General features: G+C 43.0%; 1 protein-coding gene across 1 annotated transcript; it reads left to right on the forward strand.

The window, feature by feature from the left end:
- The first annotated feature begins 1101 nt into the window (after nt 1–1101).
- Nucleotides 1102–16259, forward strand: NOM1 (nucleolar protein with MIF4G domain 1). The gene is made up of 11 exons (XM_066631290.1): nt 1102–2108; nt 4269–4393; nt 4700–4895; nt 6431–6754; nt 7166–7276; nt 7666–7833; nt 8560–8681; nt 13073–13205; nt 14147–14278; nt 15412–15521; nt 15824–16259. Exons 1-11 carry the CDS (start codon nt 1122–1124, stop codon nt 15999–16001), a joined length of 2586 nt encoding a protein of 861 aa, XP_066487387.1. The 5' UTR covers nt 1102–1121; the 3' UTR covers nt 16002–16259.
- The last annotated feature ends 515 nt before the right edge of the window (nt 16260–16774 follow it).

The raw sequence follows: 16774 nt of genomic DNA on the forward strand, positions 1-16774 counted from the left end.
TCCCCTTCTCCAGGGATCAGCACATTCCTTATTTGCAGTGGCCATTTGTGTTGAGTCAAATCCCTGTATACAAAATCTGTGTATAACAAGGTTGGACCTGTATCCTTGTATTTGTATTCCTTTCTTTGTATTTGTGAAGTACTGCATGGACTGTGTCCAGCTGATCTGTAGCGGACAGTATTGCCTGTAGCATGGGACTTGTGTGTTTCAATGTTGGGATGAACTGAGCATCACTACCAAGTCTTGCCGGTTGAGCATTAGGCCTTGCCCTTTGACCCCACAGGGCTTTGCCCAAATTTCAAAAGGTTCTCTTCCAGGAATGAGCAACTTCACCTCCAATTCAGTCAAGATATGTCACAAACATGAGATGTGTATTTTCTTGGCAAGGTTACTGTGACATTCACAGCTGCAAAAGAAGCAAAAGTTCAAAGACTACCTGAAATAAGCCCCAAGGGGAAGAGGAGAGCTTTTTTGAGCATGGAAAAGCATGCTTTGGAGCTCTGCCCACTGAGCCAAACCTCCAACTGCTGTTTGTTGTGTCTTGTTCCTGGTCTCGCTGCTGAGCGGCAGGTGTCCAGGGGTCCCATGATAGGGACATGCGGTGGGTGGGGAGGCAGGTGAGGCAGAGCCTCCCCACTGGAGTCCTTCGAAAAGTGCCACCGCCGTGGGAGGCACCCAAGCACCCACAACCCACATGCTCTGCCAATGGGTACTACTGGTTGAGAAACACTGGGCTACCTGCTTATCCTGAAATAAGCCCCACTGCGGCTACAATCCCACCCACACTTTCCTGGAAGCAGGCCCCATTGACCACACTGGAACTTACTTCTGAGCAGACATGCACAGACTTGAGCTGTGAGTGCCCTCCAAGTGTGCTGGGGACTGCATCCTTGGGATGATGAGAGGCATCCCTGCCTTCAGCAAAGAACTACATTTCCCAGCATTCATTGAAGGGACGCGGCTACCTTCTGAGCCGGTCTTCCCTCCCCGGCGCTTTATGATGACATTAAGAGGCCTTGCTGCTCTCAGCGCTTCAGCGAAGAACTGCATTCCCCAGCATGCATGGTGGCGCATTCTGATGTCGCTGCGGCCTCCCTCAGCCGAAAGGCGGCCTGCCTAAGATGGCGGCCCCTGAGGAGAAGCGCCTGGGGTTGGCCATAAGGCGGGCGGCTGCTTCTCCCCCCTCAGCGCCCGGGAAGGGCCGGGCCTCGCTCCGGAGGCCGAAGGGGAGGAGGCCTCAGCCGGCCGAGAGGCTGCAGAAGCTGGGCCTGGCGGTGCGGGGCTTCGTGGAGGCCGCGGCCGGGCCTCTCCCAGCGGTAGCGCCACTGCCGCCGGCCTCGAAGAGCCGCAGGGGCCGCCGCGAGCTGAGGCGAGACCGGCGCAGGCTGAAGCGCGGCCGCCGCCGCCTCTTGTTGAGCGGCCGGGGGGTGGCGGAGGTGCCTGCGCCCGTCCCGTCGCGCCCGGCCGGAAAGCCCCGAAAGCCGCCGCGGGAGGAGGAGGAGAAGCCGGCGGCGGCCCCCGAGGCTGCGGGCAGGAAGAAGCCCCTCGCCCCTGCGCAGCCAGCGCGCGCCGCCGCCGCCTCGGCCCGCAGACGGGCCCTGCTGGCCGCCAACGAGGCGGAGGAGCGGGAGATCCGGCGGCTGGAGAGGCGGCTGGGGCTCCTCAAGCGCCGCAGGAGGGGCCGGGGGGAGGCGGCCGTGCCCCAGAGTTTCCTCAGGGACGGGCTGGGCTACGTGTTGGGCGCCCTCGAACCGGGGGGCGCCCTCTCGGGCCTCTGCGGAAGCAGCAGCAGCGAGGAGGAAGAGGAAGGAGGAGGAGGAAAGGGGCGAGGAAGGACTGCAGAGGAGGAGGGACGAAGGGGTGATGGAAGGACTCGAGGACACCAGGAGCAGCAGAGCCTGGAGGGAGAGGCCAGTGAGATGGAGGAGGGTGAGGAAGATGAAGATGATGGCCATTCCTCTTATCTGGAGGAAGATCAAGGAAGCTCAGAAGAATCCCCTGCAGAAGCAGAAGAAGCAGCTGAGGAGGGAGCAAGCACCCCCCATGGTCTCGGAAGCCCAGAGGCTGGAGCCCAGAGGCTGGAAGAATCCATGCCTCCCAGACAGGAGGTCTGCGGTACCACAGTTTCACAGGCTACAATTGTGTGCGTGCTTACACAGGAGTAACTAACCTATTTCTGCCCAGCCCACAGGTGTACACATTCAATCCCTATTGCATATGTGTAGCGTTGGAAAGAAATGGCTTTTTTAAAAAAAGCCATGGGTGTGGCATTGCCCCCAGAAGTGAGATGGGGGGGCATCATTTTAATGCCCCAGGCTCCAGGGTGGCTAGCTATGGCACAGAGAGCAAACCCCATTCAGCACAGTGGGGTTTACGCCTCATTGATCATGCATAAGGTCATTCTTTAAGAACTTAAACCATTTCTGCCCAACATTGCATATATGCAATAGGGATCAAATGTGTACACTTGTGGGCTGGGCAGAAATGGGTTACAGTGACATAGCTTATTGGTAGGAAGCCCCATTCAATCCATGATATTTCCAATTAAGGCCCAAATCCTAACCAACTTTCCAGCACTGAGATAGCTGTGCCAATGGGACATGTACTGCATTCTGCAGTTGGGTGGCAGTCATGGAGGCCTCCTCAAGGTAAGGGAATGTTTGTTTCCTTACTTTGGAGCTGCATTGCCCTTACCTTGCTGCTGGAAAGTTGGTCAGGATTGCACCTAAGAGATATTCGGCACTATGATGGGAAAATCCCTCTGCCTAAACTACTGCTTAAAAGAGGTGGGTTGCCCTGTGGGTAGGAGATAAATGTTTTCAAATAAAAACAGTATAGACAGATCACCTGATGATCAGTATAAGGGAGCTTCATAAATCAACATGTCTCAGCCAGTCCCAATTCTCTGACCTGATTCTTGTTCACAAATTGGTATTTTTCACATCCGGATTTTAAATTTTACAGAATATATATTGTGAACATAAGAAGAGCCCCACTGGATCAGGCCAAAGGCCCATCTAGTCCAGCTTCTTGTATCTCACAGTGGCCCACCAAATGCCCCTTCCTACTTGAGAGGTTAGGTTTCTACTTGCAGAGAGTTTATTTCAGTGTTGGAGAGCATTATAAATGTGACCCCCCCCCATTTGAAGTCTGAAATGGTACAGTCCATTCCACTACTGCAGGATTTTACCACTTCACCCACTTTGTGCCTCAGACCAAAGGGGGGGAGAGAGAAACTCTGTCCAGCTAGATAACAAGCATCCTCAGAACATTTGGTTAAAAAGTAATCTGATAAGGTTATGAGAAGCGTGATAACTTGCATTGATTTTTGTCCTGTTCTTTCCTTCCAAATGTACAGCTCTGCTTTTTAATGGTGAAGTTAGTCAGATTCTATTTTTTGGCATACCTTTAAAAATTATTTGAGGGTTTTGATTTTTTTTATTATACTCATTTGAGATGCTCCTTTTTGTCATCACAATAACAGAGTCCTGTGAGAACTTGACTAAATCAGAGGATGGAGAGCAGGGCCCTTGATAGATGTGGTCAAACCTGACTAGTACTCTGGGCTGCCTGATGAAGACCAGAATTGCTGCTCCACCCCCTCCCCCACAAAAAATAAGAAAAACCTTGCTTGCACACTCACTCATCCACTTCCTTAGGTGAATGAGAAGCAGGCGCCCTCTCCCCCTTCCCTTCACCTCCCCTCTGTACAGCCTCCACCTCCCCACATCAGTTCTGTTCCAAATGAACAGTTAGCATCCTTCAGTCTCGGAAGACTATGGTCTCGGAAGACTATGGTATCGCGCTCTGAATAGTGGTTCTGGAACAGTGTCCTCTCCAGTGCATGAAGCCTGGGTAAGGTAGATATGGAGGATAGACTGTTACCCATGTAGCAAATCCCACCTCTCCACGTCATTGAAATGGTCCAATGGAAAGGCGGACCTTGTGTGGCAAGGTCCTCTTAGTCTTGCTTAGTCTTGCCAGAAAACCAAACATATGTCTTCTAGGGCTATGGAACAAGGGATCAGAATTTTATACTTGCTGCTTATCACATAGTCATTAGTTATATAACACACGTTGCCAACAAAATGACAGTCTTTTCAGAGTAGGAAATTGTATGCAAAAATTCACATGCCTAATATAGTAAAACGTGAATGAAAAAATGAACATTACATTTGCCACATGTTGTAACCTAACTATGGAATGCCTGCAATATTCTCAGACATGAGATTAATTGATAACCACTGTCTTTTTTTTTGTTTGTTTAGGGTATTTACCACAGTGTTACAAAGTATGTTCCTCCTCAGATGCGAAAGTCTGAAGAGATGCCAGATGCTAGAAAGAGAGAAGTATTAGAAAGACTAAAGAAAACATTGAAAGGTCTAATTAACAGGTATTACTGAACGTGCTATACAGTTATCGTTACAGACATAATCTTGTTTAGCCAAGGAAATAGCGGTAGAACTCTGCTTTTCACTGCTGCCTTTTGATTTGTAACTCGTGAGTCTTTTGTTGGCTTTTTCATTTGGGAAGAACTGACAAATCCTTCAATTCAAAAATGAATTGACAAAACGGGCTATATTCCCATGACTACTTGCTCTACTTCAAAATGTGTGCTGACATGACTGAGCACTGATGATGATATGGACCATTAAAATAAACGTTTAACTTTATTTCTGTGTGACTTGCTTCCTACTAGGTTGAGTGAACCAAACTTGGCCTCCATAAGTGGGCAGTTGGAGGACCTTTACATGGCAAACAGCAGGAAAGATATGAATGAAACGCTAACAGATATTCTTCTCAGTGCATGTGTTACGGAAGCAGCCATGCCTTCCAGATTGGTGATGGAGCATGTTCTTTTGGTTAGCATACTTCATTGTACAGTGGGAATTGAGGTAACTTTTTTCTTTCCTACATCTGTCTTTACTTTTTTAATGTTAACTTGCACAGCAGTATAACTGATCCAGTAGTCCTTTTATTTTGGAATAAGTGCTAATTATTTAATAATTGTAACGTGTGGGTTTTATAGTACTACTTTGGACTACTTGTTAGCTGTTTAGGGTACAGCGTTTCTCAACCAGTGACACTTGTACCACTGGTGGTACTTGAGGTGGTTCCTGGTGGAGCCCCACTGCCTGGCATTGAGACCAGCATTGCAGCGCAACAAGTAGGTGTAGCAAGCTTGACTGAGCAGGCAGAGCTCCAAGTGTGTACCTTTTGTGCACTCCAAAAAGACTTCCATCCACCCTGAGCCTTTTACCAATCTTTTTTGCATTCTGTCTGGTCTCCCAATTCAGAAGTAACTTGCGATAACATCATCACCACTTACTTGGGTGGTACTTCCAGTAGGTGGACCATGCAAAGTGGTATGGTGGGGAACAAACATTGTTAGATGCTGATCTAGCAGAACAGTGGAATGTAAATGTAAAGAAATTCCATTTTAGTAAGCATGCAGTAGAACTTCAGGTTTTTTTTAGATGAAAATGTCAAAGTTGCTGTCAGTAGAGAATATAGTTCCTAATTTCCCTGTTAATTCTTAGAATTTGTCTTGTCTTAGGCATATCCATTGTAATCTGGTAACAGTATTGTCCCATTCTTTAATAGGCAATTCACTACAGATTTCTAGGAGGTTTGCATCCTCTAATTTAGTTCATGTCTGAAAAAAGATCTCATGTGTTTGAGACTGTTAAACAAAACCTGGAATATATATTTGTTTAACTTACCTTTATAGAAGTCCTGTTTACACTTATTTGGAAATAAATTTCATTGAACCCAATGAGACTTACAAGAAGATATGTGTAGGATTGTGCTGTAAAGCAATAGAGAATTCACTAATATGCTTAGAGTTGTTCATTCCGTATACCTTACATAGAGCTAGTTCACATGGCAGCAACCTTAGATACAAGGCATAGGTACATGCAGCTCATCTTTGAATTCTCACATCCTCATGGAGAACATATTGTGTGATTGCTGTGGTCAATTTTCACAGTTACAGCTCCACTTTAAAGCACCACCTGCCTGTGTCTGTGATTGTCCCCATCCTTGACAATCTAAGGCTGTTCATAAATGTTGCCTAAGTGGGTTTTTACATCATCACATATATATGCGTTAAAGAGCTATGTTTGTCATGAAAAGGACTCTCCCCCATTATATATAGTAGCTCATTAACATCTGCAAGTGAAGCATTGCAGACTAAATGGTATTTGAGCATCACTTCCAGAAGACTCTTGAGTTGATTGAGGAACTGTCTGTGCAGTGCTGACCCCTTGTAGTGCTTAGTGAGGTTATGTTAGCACTGTAGCCAATGTGCTCCTTTTGAACCTTTTGAAATTGCTGGTCAGCAAGTTTTTAGGACCACACCATTTGTTGTACAGTGTTGAATTTTTTTCAAGTGCTAAACTGTCTTAATGTTTGTATTTAATTATTTCAGGTTGGTGCTCACTTTTTGGAGACCGTAGTGAAAAAATTTGATGAAGTCTACAGAAGTGAGGCTGAAGGAAAAAAATGTGAAAACCTGCTTACCTTAATTGCTCATTTGTATAACTTTTATGTAGTGCATTCCTCGCTGATCTTTGACATCTTAAAGAAGCTTGTTAGCACTTTTTCTGGAAAGGATATTGAACTCATGCTGCTGTTGCTGAAAAATGTGGGTTTTTCCTTGAGGAAAGATGATGCTCTGGCATTAAAAGAACTTATCACTGAGGCCCAGAAAAAAGCAAATGCAGTAGGAAAGCAGTTCCAGGACCAGTCAAGGGTATGAGCACTTTTTTTTTTTTAAAGTATCTTCTTGCTCAGAAGCAGAATTTGGCTATAACTTGGTTATATCTGTATCTTCCCAAAATAGCTTGCATATAGAGGGTTCAGTCGCCTGAAGTCTAATTGGATCTTAAGGTGTAAAGTGTGCCCTAACATTGTCGGTGCTGGTGTGTCGGTTGGTGGGGAGCAGTTGCTCAATACAATCCAGGCCTACCCTCATTCGCTGGAAAAGCTGTAAACTAGTTTGTGTCTGAAGAAGGAACAAGAACATAAATCGGTCAAAAGCTCATTGATGTTTGACATGTTTTAATACCAGTCTCAGTAGGGTTCTGATCCAGTTATCTAATTTAGATAAGTCCTTGCCATTTAGGGTTCTGGAATAGTAATTCAGATTTGCCTTTCTCTAAAGGTTTGCTTTATGCTGGAGATCATGTTGGCACTGAAAAACAATGACATGAGGAAAATCCCTGGTTATGATCCAGAATCAACTGAGAAACTACGGAAGCTGCAACGAACACTGGTAAAGTACAGAAAAAAATATACCTTACACTATCTGTCCCTGAATTATACTTTCTGAACAAAGTCTGAGCTTTAGTAAAAGCTGCTGTTAATATCATGGACTTCGAGGAACTGTTGCTGTAGAATAGCTGCCTGTCTTAGTGAAACACAAATTGGTTTGCTGAACAGAGAATTGACTGCTGGGTTTGCCATCTTTTCTCAAGAAGAGGTCGTCAGAGCACCTGAATTTGTTAGTAAGAATGTAGGCCTTCTACAGTTGTGTTCTGGTGTTGGAGACAATATGGAGATCTAGTTAATATTGATCAGTACTAGGGAATAGAAGGCTTTTTTTAAAAGAAAAAAAGACAAAAACAAAACCCAAACACCTGACAACACTGTTTTTCCTACTAGATTTGCAATAGTGGTTCTGGAAAGGAGGCTCAGCTTCGTGTATCATTGGAATCACTCCTAAGTGCTGATCAGGTTGGTCGTTGGTGGATTGTTGGATCATCTTGGAGTGGTGCTCCAATGATTGACAGCACCAGCAGCAGAGTTCAACAGATAGTGCCTAAGGGAAAGGTAAATGTGATAATTTAAATGGGGTACTTTTCTACCATGGTGGGTCAATTGTTCCTCCAAAAAGGAGTCTTACTGTTGGGATTTTTCCTTATCAATGAGAGCGAGGGCGGTTGTAGGTAGGGAGCATTTGTTAAACACACCAGGTATTGTTTTCCAAATCTATTCATACTATCATTTGTGGGTGTATGGCTAGGTCTGTTGTGATGCCCAGTGTATGGAATTCCCTCCTAGAGAGTATTTGCACAGTTCCCACCTTTCACACACCTGAGAAATGTAGACAAACTGTTTTTATTTCATTACATGTTTGGCTTACTTTGAGCTGATTTCTTGAGTTGGTGCTGTGTCTTTTTGTTTGATTTCTTTATATTTAATTTTGTGGTGTTTTATAAAACACTTTGGGTTCTCTTAACTGGGGAGAAAAGCAACATATAAACAAATGCATATATTATGGATTAATCATTTATATCATTGGTTCCCAGACTGTGAATCATGGCTCCCTAGGGAGCTGCGGAAACCAGCTGGGAAGCTGCTGAATCCTCACAACAAACCAGCCACCTTATACAGTGTGCAGGATTGTAGCTCTAATGGGGAGCCTCGGCCAATAGGTCATTAGGTGAAGGGAGCTGCCAGTCAAAAAATGTTTGGGAACCACTGGTCTATATGATCTTAATCATCTATAAAATGTAAAAATGTTCAATTCTGAACAGTCTTTTTTTAACCTTTCAGGTGAGTTCAAAGATTCTGGAGCTTGCTCGTAAACAGAGAATGAACACAGACATCAGGAGGAATATATTTTGTATCTTGATGACTAGTGAAGATTTTTTGGATGCCTTTGAAAAACTTTTAAAGTATGTACTTAATCTCTAAAGTTAAACTGCTGTTTAGATATGAACAAGCATGTCTCTGAACGAATATTGAAAATCTATATACAGAAGAAGTTGTTTTATCTTCTGTAGTAACTAGTACATACTTTGTCTAGTGCAGGTGTGGGCATTTTGGCTGGAGGGCCACATCATCTCTCTGACACTTGGAAACGGGGGGGGGGGGAATTAATTTACATTTCAAATTTGAATAAATTTACATAGATTTATATAAATGAATATATTAGATGGAACTTATATGAATAAATGGAATTTTACTGAGCGTATTTATAATACACATGAGAACTATAATATAGGCATGTAGAACCACATGACAACTATGAATTTTTGCCAAATAACTCTTGTACAGTGGAAACATACAGACCAAGCCAGAAACAAATGGAGACATAAGTTGTTCAGAGGCAGTCAGGAGTGGGGATTAAAATAATGTCCAAGAAAAGCAGAAAACACATGAAGGACCATAAAAGGCCTTGTTCCAACTCAGCCTGCAGCTTGCGTCTGGCTGTTGCAACCGGCAGTCTGTGAGCCAGGGCAGGCTCCAACAGTCTTTGATGGGCCAGAGGCTCATTGGAGAACTGGAGGCTCCCTGTGTGCCAGATTGTGGGTCCCTAAGGGCCACAAATGGCCCGCAGGCTGGGGTTTGCCCATCACTGCTCTAATGCAAGTTAATTGTAAGCCAAAAACAAGTGGAGAAAACCTAGGATATATTTTAAGGAAGGATTTTAAAGAATCTTCCAATTTTCAGGAAGGTTAGGTTGGGTTAAAGTTAGTCAGCCAAAATATGAAACTTGCACACCCTGATGTAGTTGTTCAGGCCTGAATCTTATACTATAACCAGCTTTAATCAAGCCTTGAAGTATAATGTTTGACAGGGAAAATGACTTCTTGTCATCTTGGTTCAAAATAATCTTGTGAGTTTAGCCTTCTGATTACTGTGAATGGGCCTATCACTATGATTTGCTTAAGTATTGCCTGATGGAATCAGAGATTTGAGAAAAGAACCTTAATGTTCCTTTAATGGCTATAGATGTTCTCCTGAATGGGCAATCTACCTTCAGGGGGTGAGATCTGAAACTAGTGCTCTGCAGGATGTGTGTGAGAGAGAAGGTTTGAATTTGGAGTAGAGTGCTGAGGTTTCTAGCTGGAGTTAGCCAAACTGAGGTGCAGGTAGTTGTCAAATCTCTTAGACATGGGGAGAATGTAACATTGGTGTCTCTCATATGGGGGGCTGTTTCATTTGAGACAAACTAGAAGCTGTTGTAAATCCAACATGAGAGGAGCATAACTTCTAACAGAAATTTTCAGACAATCCTGAACGAGTGTTTGGAGGCATGTCAGAGATGAAAGCCATATTAGCATTGCGGTTACTGACCCAGAAGCCAAGGCTTAAGAATGGTATTGGATCCCCAGAAGTTGAAGCAAAAGAAAATGCAGCCCACAGTAGAAGTGAGTTGCATGCAGAGAGACCAATTGAAGCATGCAGCTGTGAGTGGAGAACAACTCCGTACACAGATAGTCCCCAAGATAAGTACCAGTTCTGTTCCAGAGGTTTGTCTGGAAACCAGAACATATGTACACTGAAACACCTGGCAAGGCCCATCTATTATTTGTACCCATACAAAAGGAATTTTACCCTTTTGAGAGAAGCAGGGAAGAAACTGGAAACCAAAGTGGTGTCTGTCCTCCTGTATGCTTGCAGTGGGAACTGGGCCAGTGGTTTGTGTAACAGCTAAAGATTGCCTTTGGGAAAGTGTTTTGTCTAGAGAGGGAGTAAGCTCTTATTGATGATGTAGAAAAACATTAGTCTGTATATGTTTGGTTTTTCTTGTTTGTCCTTGCAGCCATGAGCCATGTAAGCTTTTTGGGGGGGGGGGGAGGTGTTGTGAGTTTGACCATCTGATTACTGTGAATGGGTCTGTCATTGTGGTTTTTCCCAAAGTGCCTCCTGATGGGATTTGACAAAAGAAATGTAATGTTCCTTTAATGGCTGTGGATACTCTCCTGAATGTGTAATCTATCTGCAGAGGGAAGGATGTGAGACCAGTGCTCTGCATTGGGGTGGAGGGGGGCTGTGAGAGAAAAGACAGTTATTTGAATTTGGAGAAAGAAGAGCTGGAATCGGCTAAATTGGGGCAGAAGCTTGTGAAGGTTGCAACCACTGTTCTCTCCTGCTGAAAGACAGTATTGCTCCCAATATGCTCTGTGTATGTAAATTAAAATATTACGGAGATCACAAATCCCCGGTGCATTATTTCCCACAGGAAGCTGAATTCAATCTATTGCACTACCTCTGGATTTTCTTAGTGCCTGGGGAAGTGGCATGGGTAGCAGCCATATGTTTTGGCAGAAGCATAATTGAGCCTGATGCATGATTGGAGCATGAACCCAGTAAAGCAAAAAAAAAAAAAAAAAAAAAATTCTGCTCAGGAATCAAAGTTCTGTGAAAAGCGAGGTGCTCCTTTATGCCCCATACTCGAAATGCAAGAAAAAACTACAAGAAAAATCAAAATAAAATTTCAAAATCATAGGATAGGTCTGAATGCACAATTTGGCATACTTAGAGGCCCCCACCACATGCTCTTCAAAAAAGCTAGATCTTAACATTATAGCAGAAGATGACGGAAGATTATAGATAACTGCTATGGCAGCAAAGTCTGAGGTCTGTCTTTATCAGTATCTTGTCTGATAATAACTAGTACTGAATGCTACAGAGAGCACACAAGTGGGCATTTTGACATATCTAGTCATTTCCCTCATCCATTTCCTGAATATGTAAATTAGTTACATTGCTTTGTCAAATAATATCTTGTGCTCACTTTGCATTGCACATTCTGTAAACTTCACAGAAACGTGTCTTAGTTCAAAGTTAAACCTGTGTCTGCATCATAGCAGAACTGGGGATATCATAGGCAGGCAGTTTATCTCAGGAGCTACAGATGAAAGCCTTGTCTTGAAATGATGCAAATTATGCAGTTGACACTCTCTGCATTATAATATTAAGCATTTTTCATTTTAATTGGCTTTAGTGCTGCCAAGCACCTGACAGTTCTGCAAGCTAAATCAGACTTATTTGACAGAACAGGTACAGCACAAGTTGACTGTTCTCTGCCAATGTGTCTTAATCTTCCTCTGTGCGGGCCAGCTATGTGAGTAAGAAGACAATTCTGTTCTGCCAGACTTTCTGCTGAGACAGCCAATAGCAACTCATTAATGCTGATTATATTTTTGTAATTAGGTTGGTTGAAATCCCAGCACCCCTCAACTGGGAACGAAATAAACTTTTTTTCTCCAGCCACTATTGGATACTAACTTCTTGATTCATTGTACCTGCTAAGTGAGTTCATGGCAAAAGCAATACTTCGACTTTCATCACCTTGCTCTTCCTTCCTTCCTGAGCACCCGGACATGGCCCACACAGAACTCAGCTTGGGAGGCAAAGCCTCCTGCTAAAGTTTCCACAAGTGGCACAGGGTAAGCCCAGGCAGGTGGCTTTGCCATTCCCAATCCTGCGTTTGCCAACTGGGACAGGCCAAGCTCACTTACCTCTCTCTGCAGGCTTGAAGAAGTCTTTCACCAAAACAAGTGGTGGAGGAGGAGGAGATCTACACACTGTGCATGAGAGCTAGTGAGGGACAGATCCTGGGCTGATGCTAGAGGGTAGATGGTCAGGAGAGCAAGAGAGGCAGTGGTGGGTGCATGTTCTATGAGGGAAGCTGGCGGTCACTCTCCCAGCTCGTCTCTCAAGTTTGTTCCTTATTCCCTACCCTTGTGAACACAGGGATTAATATCAGCGAAGGGGCCTAGTCTGCCTGCCTGCTTGCCTGCACAGCACAGGGACTCTGCGAGCCTGGGTGGGCCACTTCCAGGTCTTAGCATCATTAAACAATATCTGGCTATTTTAAACAAAAAGGTTGCTATCATTGGTCCATTTTTGAGTTTTATCAATGCCCTGGTCCCTAACCCAATGAAAGTGCAAGGTATGCCTCTATTTGAACTAGGAAGTTCTGATTTGCAGCTCTGTCTCTTAGCCACTGTGCTGTACCAGCTCTCTACCTACCACTATAGTCTTTGATTCAACAACATTTTACTGTGCAAAGCACACAGCTACAAAAATGCGTAGTATACTTTTACGAATGCATATTTTTGTCAGCATTACAGAGTAATATGCTGCAGTCAAGGCTTTCAGTTGGCATAAACCGTTTGTTAGATGAAGCTTAATGAATTGAACTCAAGTTGGGAGGGTGCTCTTTGTGCTTTATGGATTGGCATTGACTTTATTTTATAGTAGTTTAGTTTAAAAGTTCAAGAAATTGGACAGATTTCATTGAAATTGAAATCAATGGCAATTGGTGTTTCAGGCTTGGGCTTAAAGATCAGCAGGAGAGAGAGATTGTCCATGTCCTCGTAGATTGTTGTCTACAGGAGAAGACTTATAACCCTTTCTATGCTTACTTGTCTGCCAAGTTCTGCGAACATGAACGGCGATTCCAGGTAAGCCAAGAAATGGTCTTTCTTTTTACTGCTTGCACCATTTGAATAGAGATATATCTGGTAACAATGATAGAATTGTCATATTTGCTTATGTTACAATCAAATATATGGTTTCTAAAGATCATTGCATTTATCTGGAGAACATGCTTTGGGAAAAACACTTTTAACTCTTCCTTGATGTTTGTAAAGCCAAACAACCTCTTGTATGTGAACATTGCTGTAGCTCAGTGCTAGGTCACTGATTTTGCTAACAGAAAGTTCTGGGTAAGGACTGGGAAGACCTCTGCCTGAGACTCTGGAGACCTGGTGTCAGTTGGAGAAAACAGTACTGGGTTAGTTAATAGCCCGACTTCATATAAGGCAGTTTCAGATTTTCAGGTGGCCTCTTGGAAATATCCATACATTATTCCTGAATTATCAGAAGTAAATTTATGTAAGTAAGCTTCTATTTTCTAATAGAAATACAAGTTGTGTAAATTAATTTCTGCATTTACTTATCAGAAATGGATACGTTTCTGGGTGCATTTACTTATCAGAAATAGACATTGTGATGAGCCATATTCAGGGAGAAGAAAACTCCTTTCTCTAGCCAAGGGTGCTCTTTTCCTTATAGAAAACATAAGGAGAAAGTGAGAGCAAAACTAGAGCTACTAGGTGAGAGGAGGGATCTCTTTGCAGCAATTTGCTCTCTTTCGCTGCAGTAGCTAGATTTGCTGGCAAGTCTCTTGGGATTGATAAACTTGATCCCCCCCCTTCCTGATGCCTTCACTCAGTGCTTACCTCTAAGCAAAGTTGCCATCCAAAGGCTTGGGATGCTGTGAATTTGGTACTTCTTGGTATGTGTTCAATCCTTGAACAGATTCTTAATAACATTAATGAAGGTGCTGAGTTTTTAATTCATAAGAAATTCTTTTTTAAACTTTTTCTCTTTTGTTGTTTAGATGACATTCCAGTTCAGTATGTGGGACAAGATCAGAGATCTAGAAAACCTATCCACTACAGCTTTCTCAAACTTGGTTAAACTCTTGGCTCATCTGTTAAAGACTAAGTCTCTTTCCCTTACTGTTTTTAAGGTCAGCATAACTCAATTTCCAGTTTTGGTTTTTTTTATATTAGACGTATTTGGTGTATAATTTTCATAATAGGCAAAGCAAAATAATGTATTGGTTCATAGTGCAAAAAAAAAGTTTTGCCCTTTTTTGTATTGATTGGGCAGTGCATAGATTAGTGTAGGGGTGTCAAATATAAGGCCCATGGGCTGGATGCAGTCTGTGGAAGCTCTTTATCTGGCCCACACAATAATTGGGTTCTCCAGGCATCACCTTCAGCCACTCTCAGCTGCTGAGCTGTGAAATGACACCTCAGCAGAAGCAGCACTGCTGAAAGGGCAGTGCTGGGAGAGCTCAATTAGGCTGTTTCTGCTGAGGTGTCACTGCTGAAAGAGTGGCCCATGTGGTAATTTGACTAAGCATTGTTGTTTCGACAGCGCTGCTTCTGCCTAAGATCTGGGAGGAAGAGACAAAAGGAGTCCTCAGAAGGCAAGAAACAATATGGGGGAAGGAGCAGACCAAGAGGGATAAGAAGGAGAAAGGGGATTCTGCCAAGGCACTGGGAAAGTCCAATTATCATGTAGGTCACCCTTCCAACTGTGTGCTTCTGCTGAAGTGGAACTGCAGAGCACTAATATGCTGCAAAGAGGTGTGAAAGTGTGACCCATGTGACAATTTGGCTTTCCCATATCATGAAAATATTATCAAGATTTGTGTATTTTCACTTCTGTCACCTCACTGGTCCTCCTCAGTCTGGCAGTGTCTTTTCTAGTGGCGTCTGCTGGTGTTTTTATATATTTTTAGATTGTGAGCCCTTTTGGGACAGGGACATTAGTTGTTTGCTTTTTTCTGTAAACTGTTTGCACTTTGCATTGAGAAGCAGTTTATAAACACTGTTAATAGTATGCAACCAATGAGTTTCTAAGTGAGAACCAAGTGCTTATTTCTAAGGTCATCATCTGCTTAACTATGTCACTTCCTGGTTGATGATGTCCTTCCTTCCTGCTGATGCTTCCAACACTCAGCAGGCACCATGAAGGCTATTCAGCCCATTGTATGAAATGAGTTTCATGGACTAGAGTATATTGGCTCTAGGGTTTAAGCAATCAGCATTTTTGTGTTTAATAATTTTTGACATTTCATTACCTTTTAACTAGGTAATTGAATTCAGTGAACTAGACAAGCCGAAAGTCCATTTGTTACGACAGGTGTTAGCTGCATTGCTGCTAACAACAGACCCAGAAGATCTCAACCACATCTTTGGAAGGTAAGCTGTCCCATGGGGTTCTGTTTGCAAAATGGTGACTTGACAGACAAAAAGGGGCTTTGCTTGTTTCCATTAATGGACTGTGTTCAGCTGATGCTGGCTATAAACTGTGCCATCTCAGTTCTGCTCCAGAGCTATAAGGTTATCAGCTAATGGTATAACTAGTCTGAATATAATGATGCTTGATCAGTCTCGATCAACGTCTGTCTTGTTCCACTGTTCATACTTTTAGCAGTATAGTAGCATTGTCCCAACATTTAAAAATGACTGGTTTAAATTCATTATTTTGTGTATCTTTTCAGGTTGGCCAACAACCCTAAACTGGGCATGCTGCATGAAGGCTTGAAACTTTTCCTCACTCACTTCTTGCTGAAGAATATTCAGGCTCACAAAAGTGTAGAGGAAACTACTCTGCTAAAAGAGAGAATTGAACTTGTAAATAGAACTTTGAAAGCAAAAGAATCAAGATTAAAGTTTTAGAGTCTCCGTACAAAATGAACTTTTGTGGGAAATGGGGATGTGATTACAAGCAGACAAGTTGAACATCTTTAGCAAAGAGACTTCATGATCATGGAACTGGATTAGGTTTGATATTCAAACCTCCTGTATTTTTTTAGACTGTCCATAATTGGTCATGCTGGTAGCTGAAATACAAAACAAATTTTTAACATAGTCATTCAGCTTTCTCTTTTATAAAACAAACCACAATAGCATCACTAGTAAAAGATGAATAACTTATGTTGTGTGAATGGGTGGTTTTTAAATGAAATGTTATTTAAAGCATCAGGATCAAGCTAATGTACTGTTAAATCTGTTTCAAAATTGCTTTTTGAATCAGTGAAAGATACAATTTACCAGTATAATTCACTGATTAAGGAAGCAATTAATGTATGCATTTACCAGTAAATGACTCATTGAACACAATGGAACTTACTTCTGAGTAGACATGCATAGGATTGACCTGTAAAACACCTTATTTTGCACTCCAGTCAGCTACCTTTCTTCACTTTGAGTTCCTTTATATGTTCATAAGTTTTTGTGAGAATCCATTCTATGCAATCAAATGCTTTTTGCTACCTTTACATGTCATGGAAACCACTATATACAGCACTCTTCCTTACATTATATGTCAATCATGTTTATGATCAACATTCAGAAGTCATGTTCATTAATGTAGGCGCTCCCAAACTGGAAGCTCTGCCTCTGTCCCCTTAAGGTGTGGGGAAGGGGGAAGACCCTAATGTGATTACCAG

Source organism: Tiliqua scincoides, chromosome 5, assembly GCF_035046505.1.
Source record: "Tiliqua scincoides isolate rTilSci1 chromosome 5, rTilSci1.hap2, whole genome shotgun sequence".
Classification (NCBI taxonomy): domain Eukaryota; kingdom Metazoa; phylum Chordata; class Lepidosauria; order Squamata; family Scincidae; genus Tiliqua; species Tiliqua scincoides.

Excerpts from the sequence above, each read along its gene's own strand:
- NOM1 (XM_066631290.1), top strand. The coding sequence starts at position 1,122 with ATGGCGGCCCCTGAGGAGAAGCGCCTGGGGTTGGCCATAAGGCGGGCG. Across the intron at positions 6,755-7,165 it reads AGTTCCAGGACCAGTCAAGG|GTTTGCTTTATGCTGGAGAT; the intron begins GTATGAGCACTT and ends CTTTCTCTAAAG. Across the intron at positions 14,279-15,411 it reads TTTCCCTTACTGTTTTTAAG|GTAATTGAATTCAGTGAACT; the intron begins GTCAGCATAACT and ends CCTTTTAACTAG.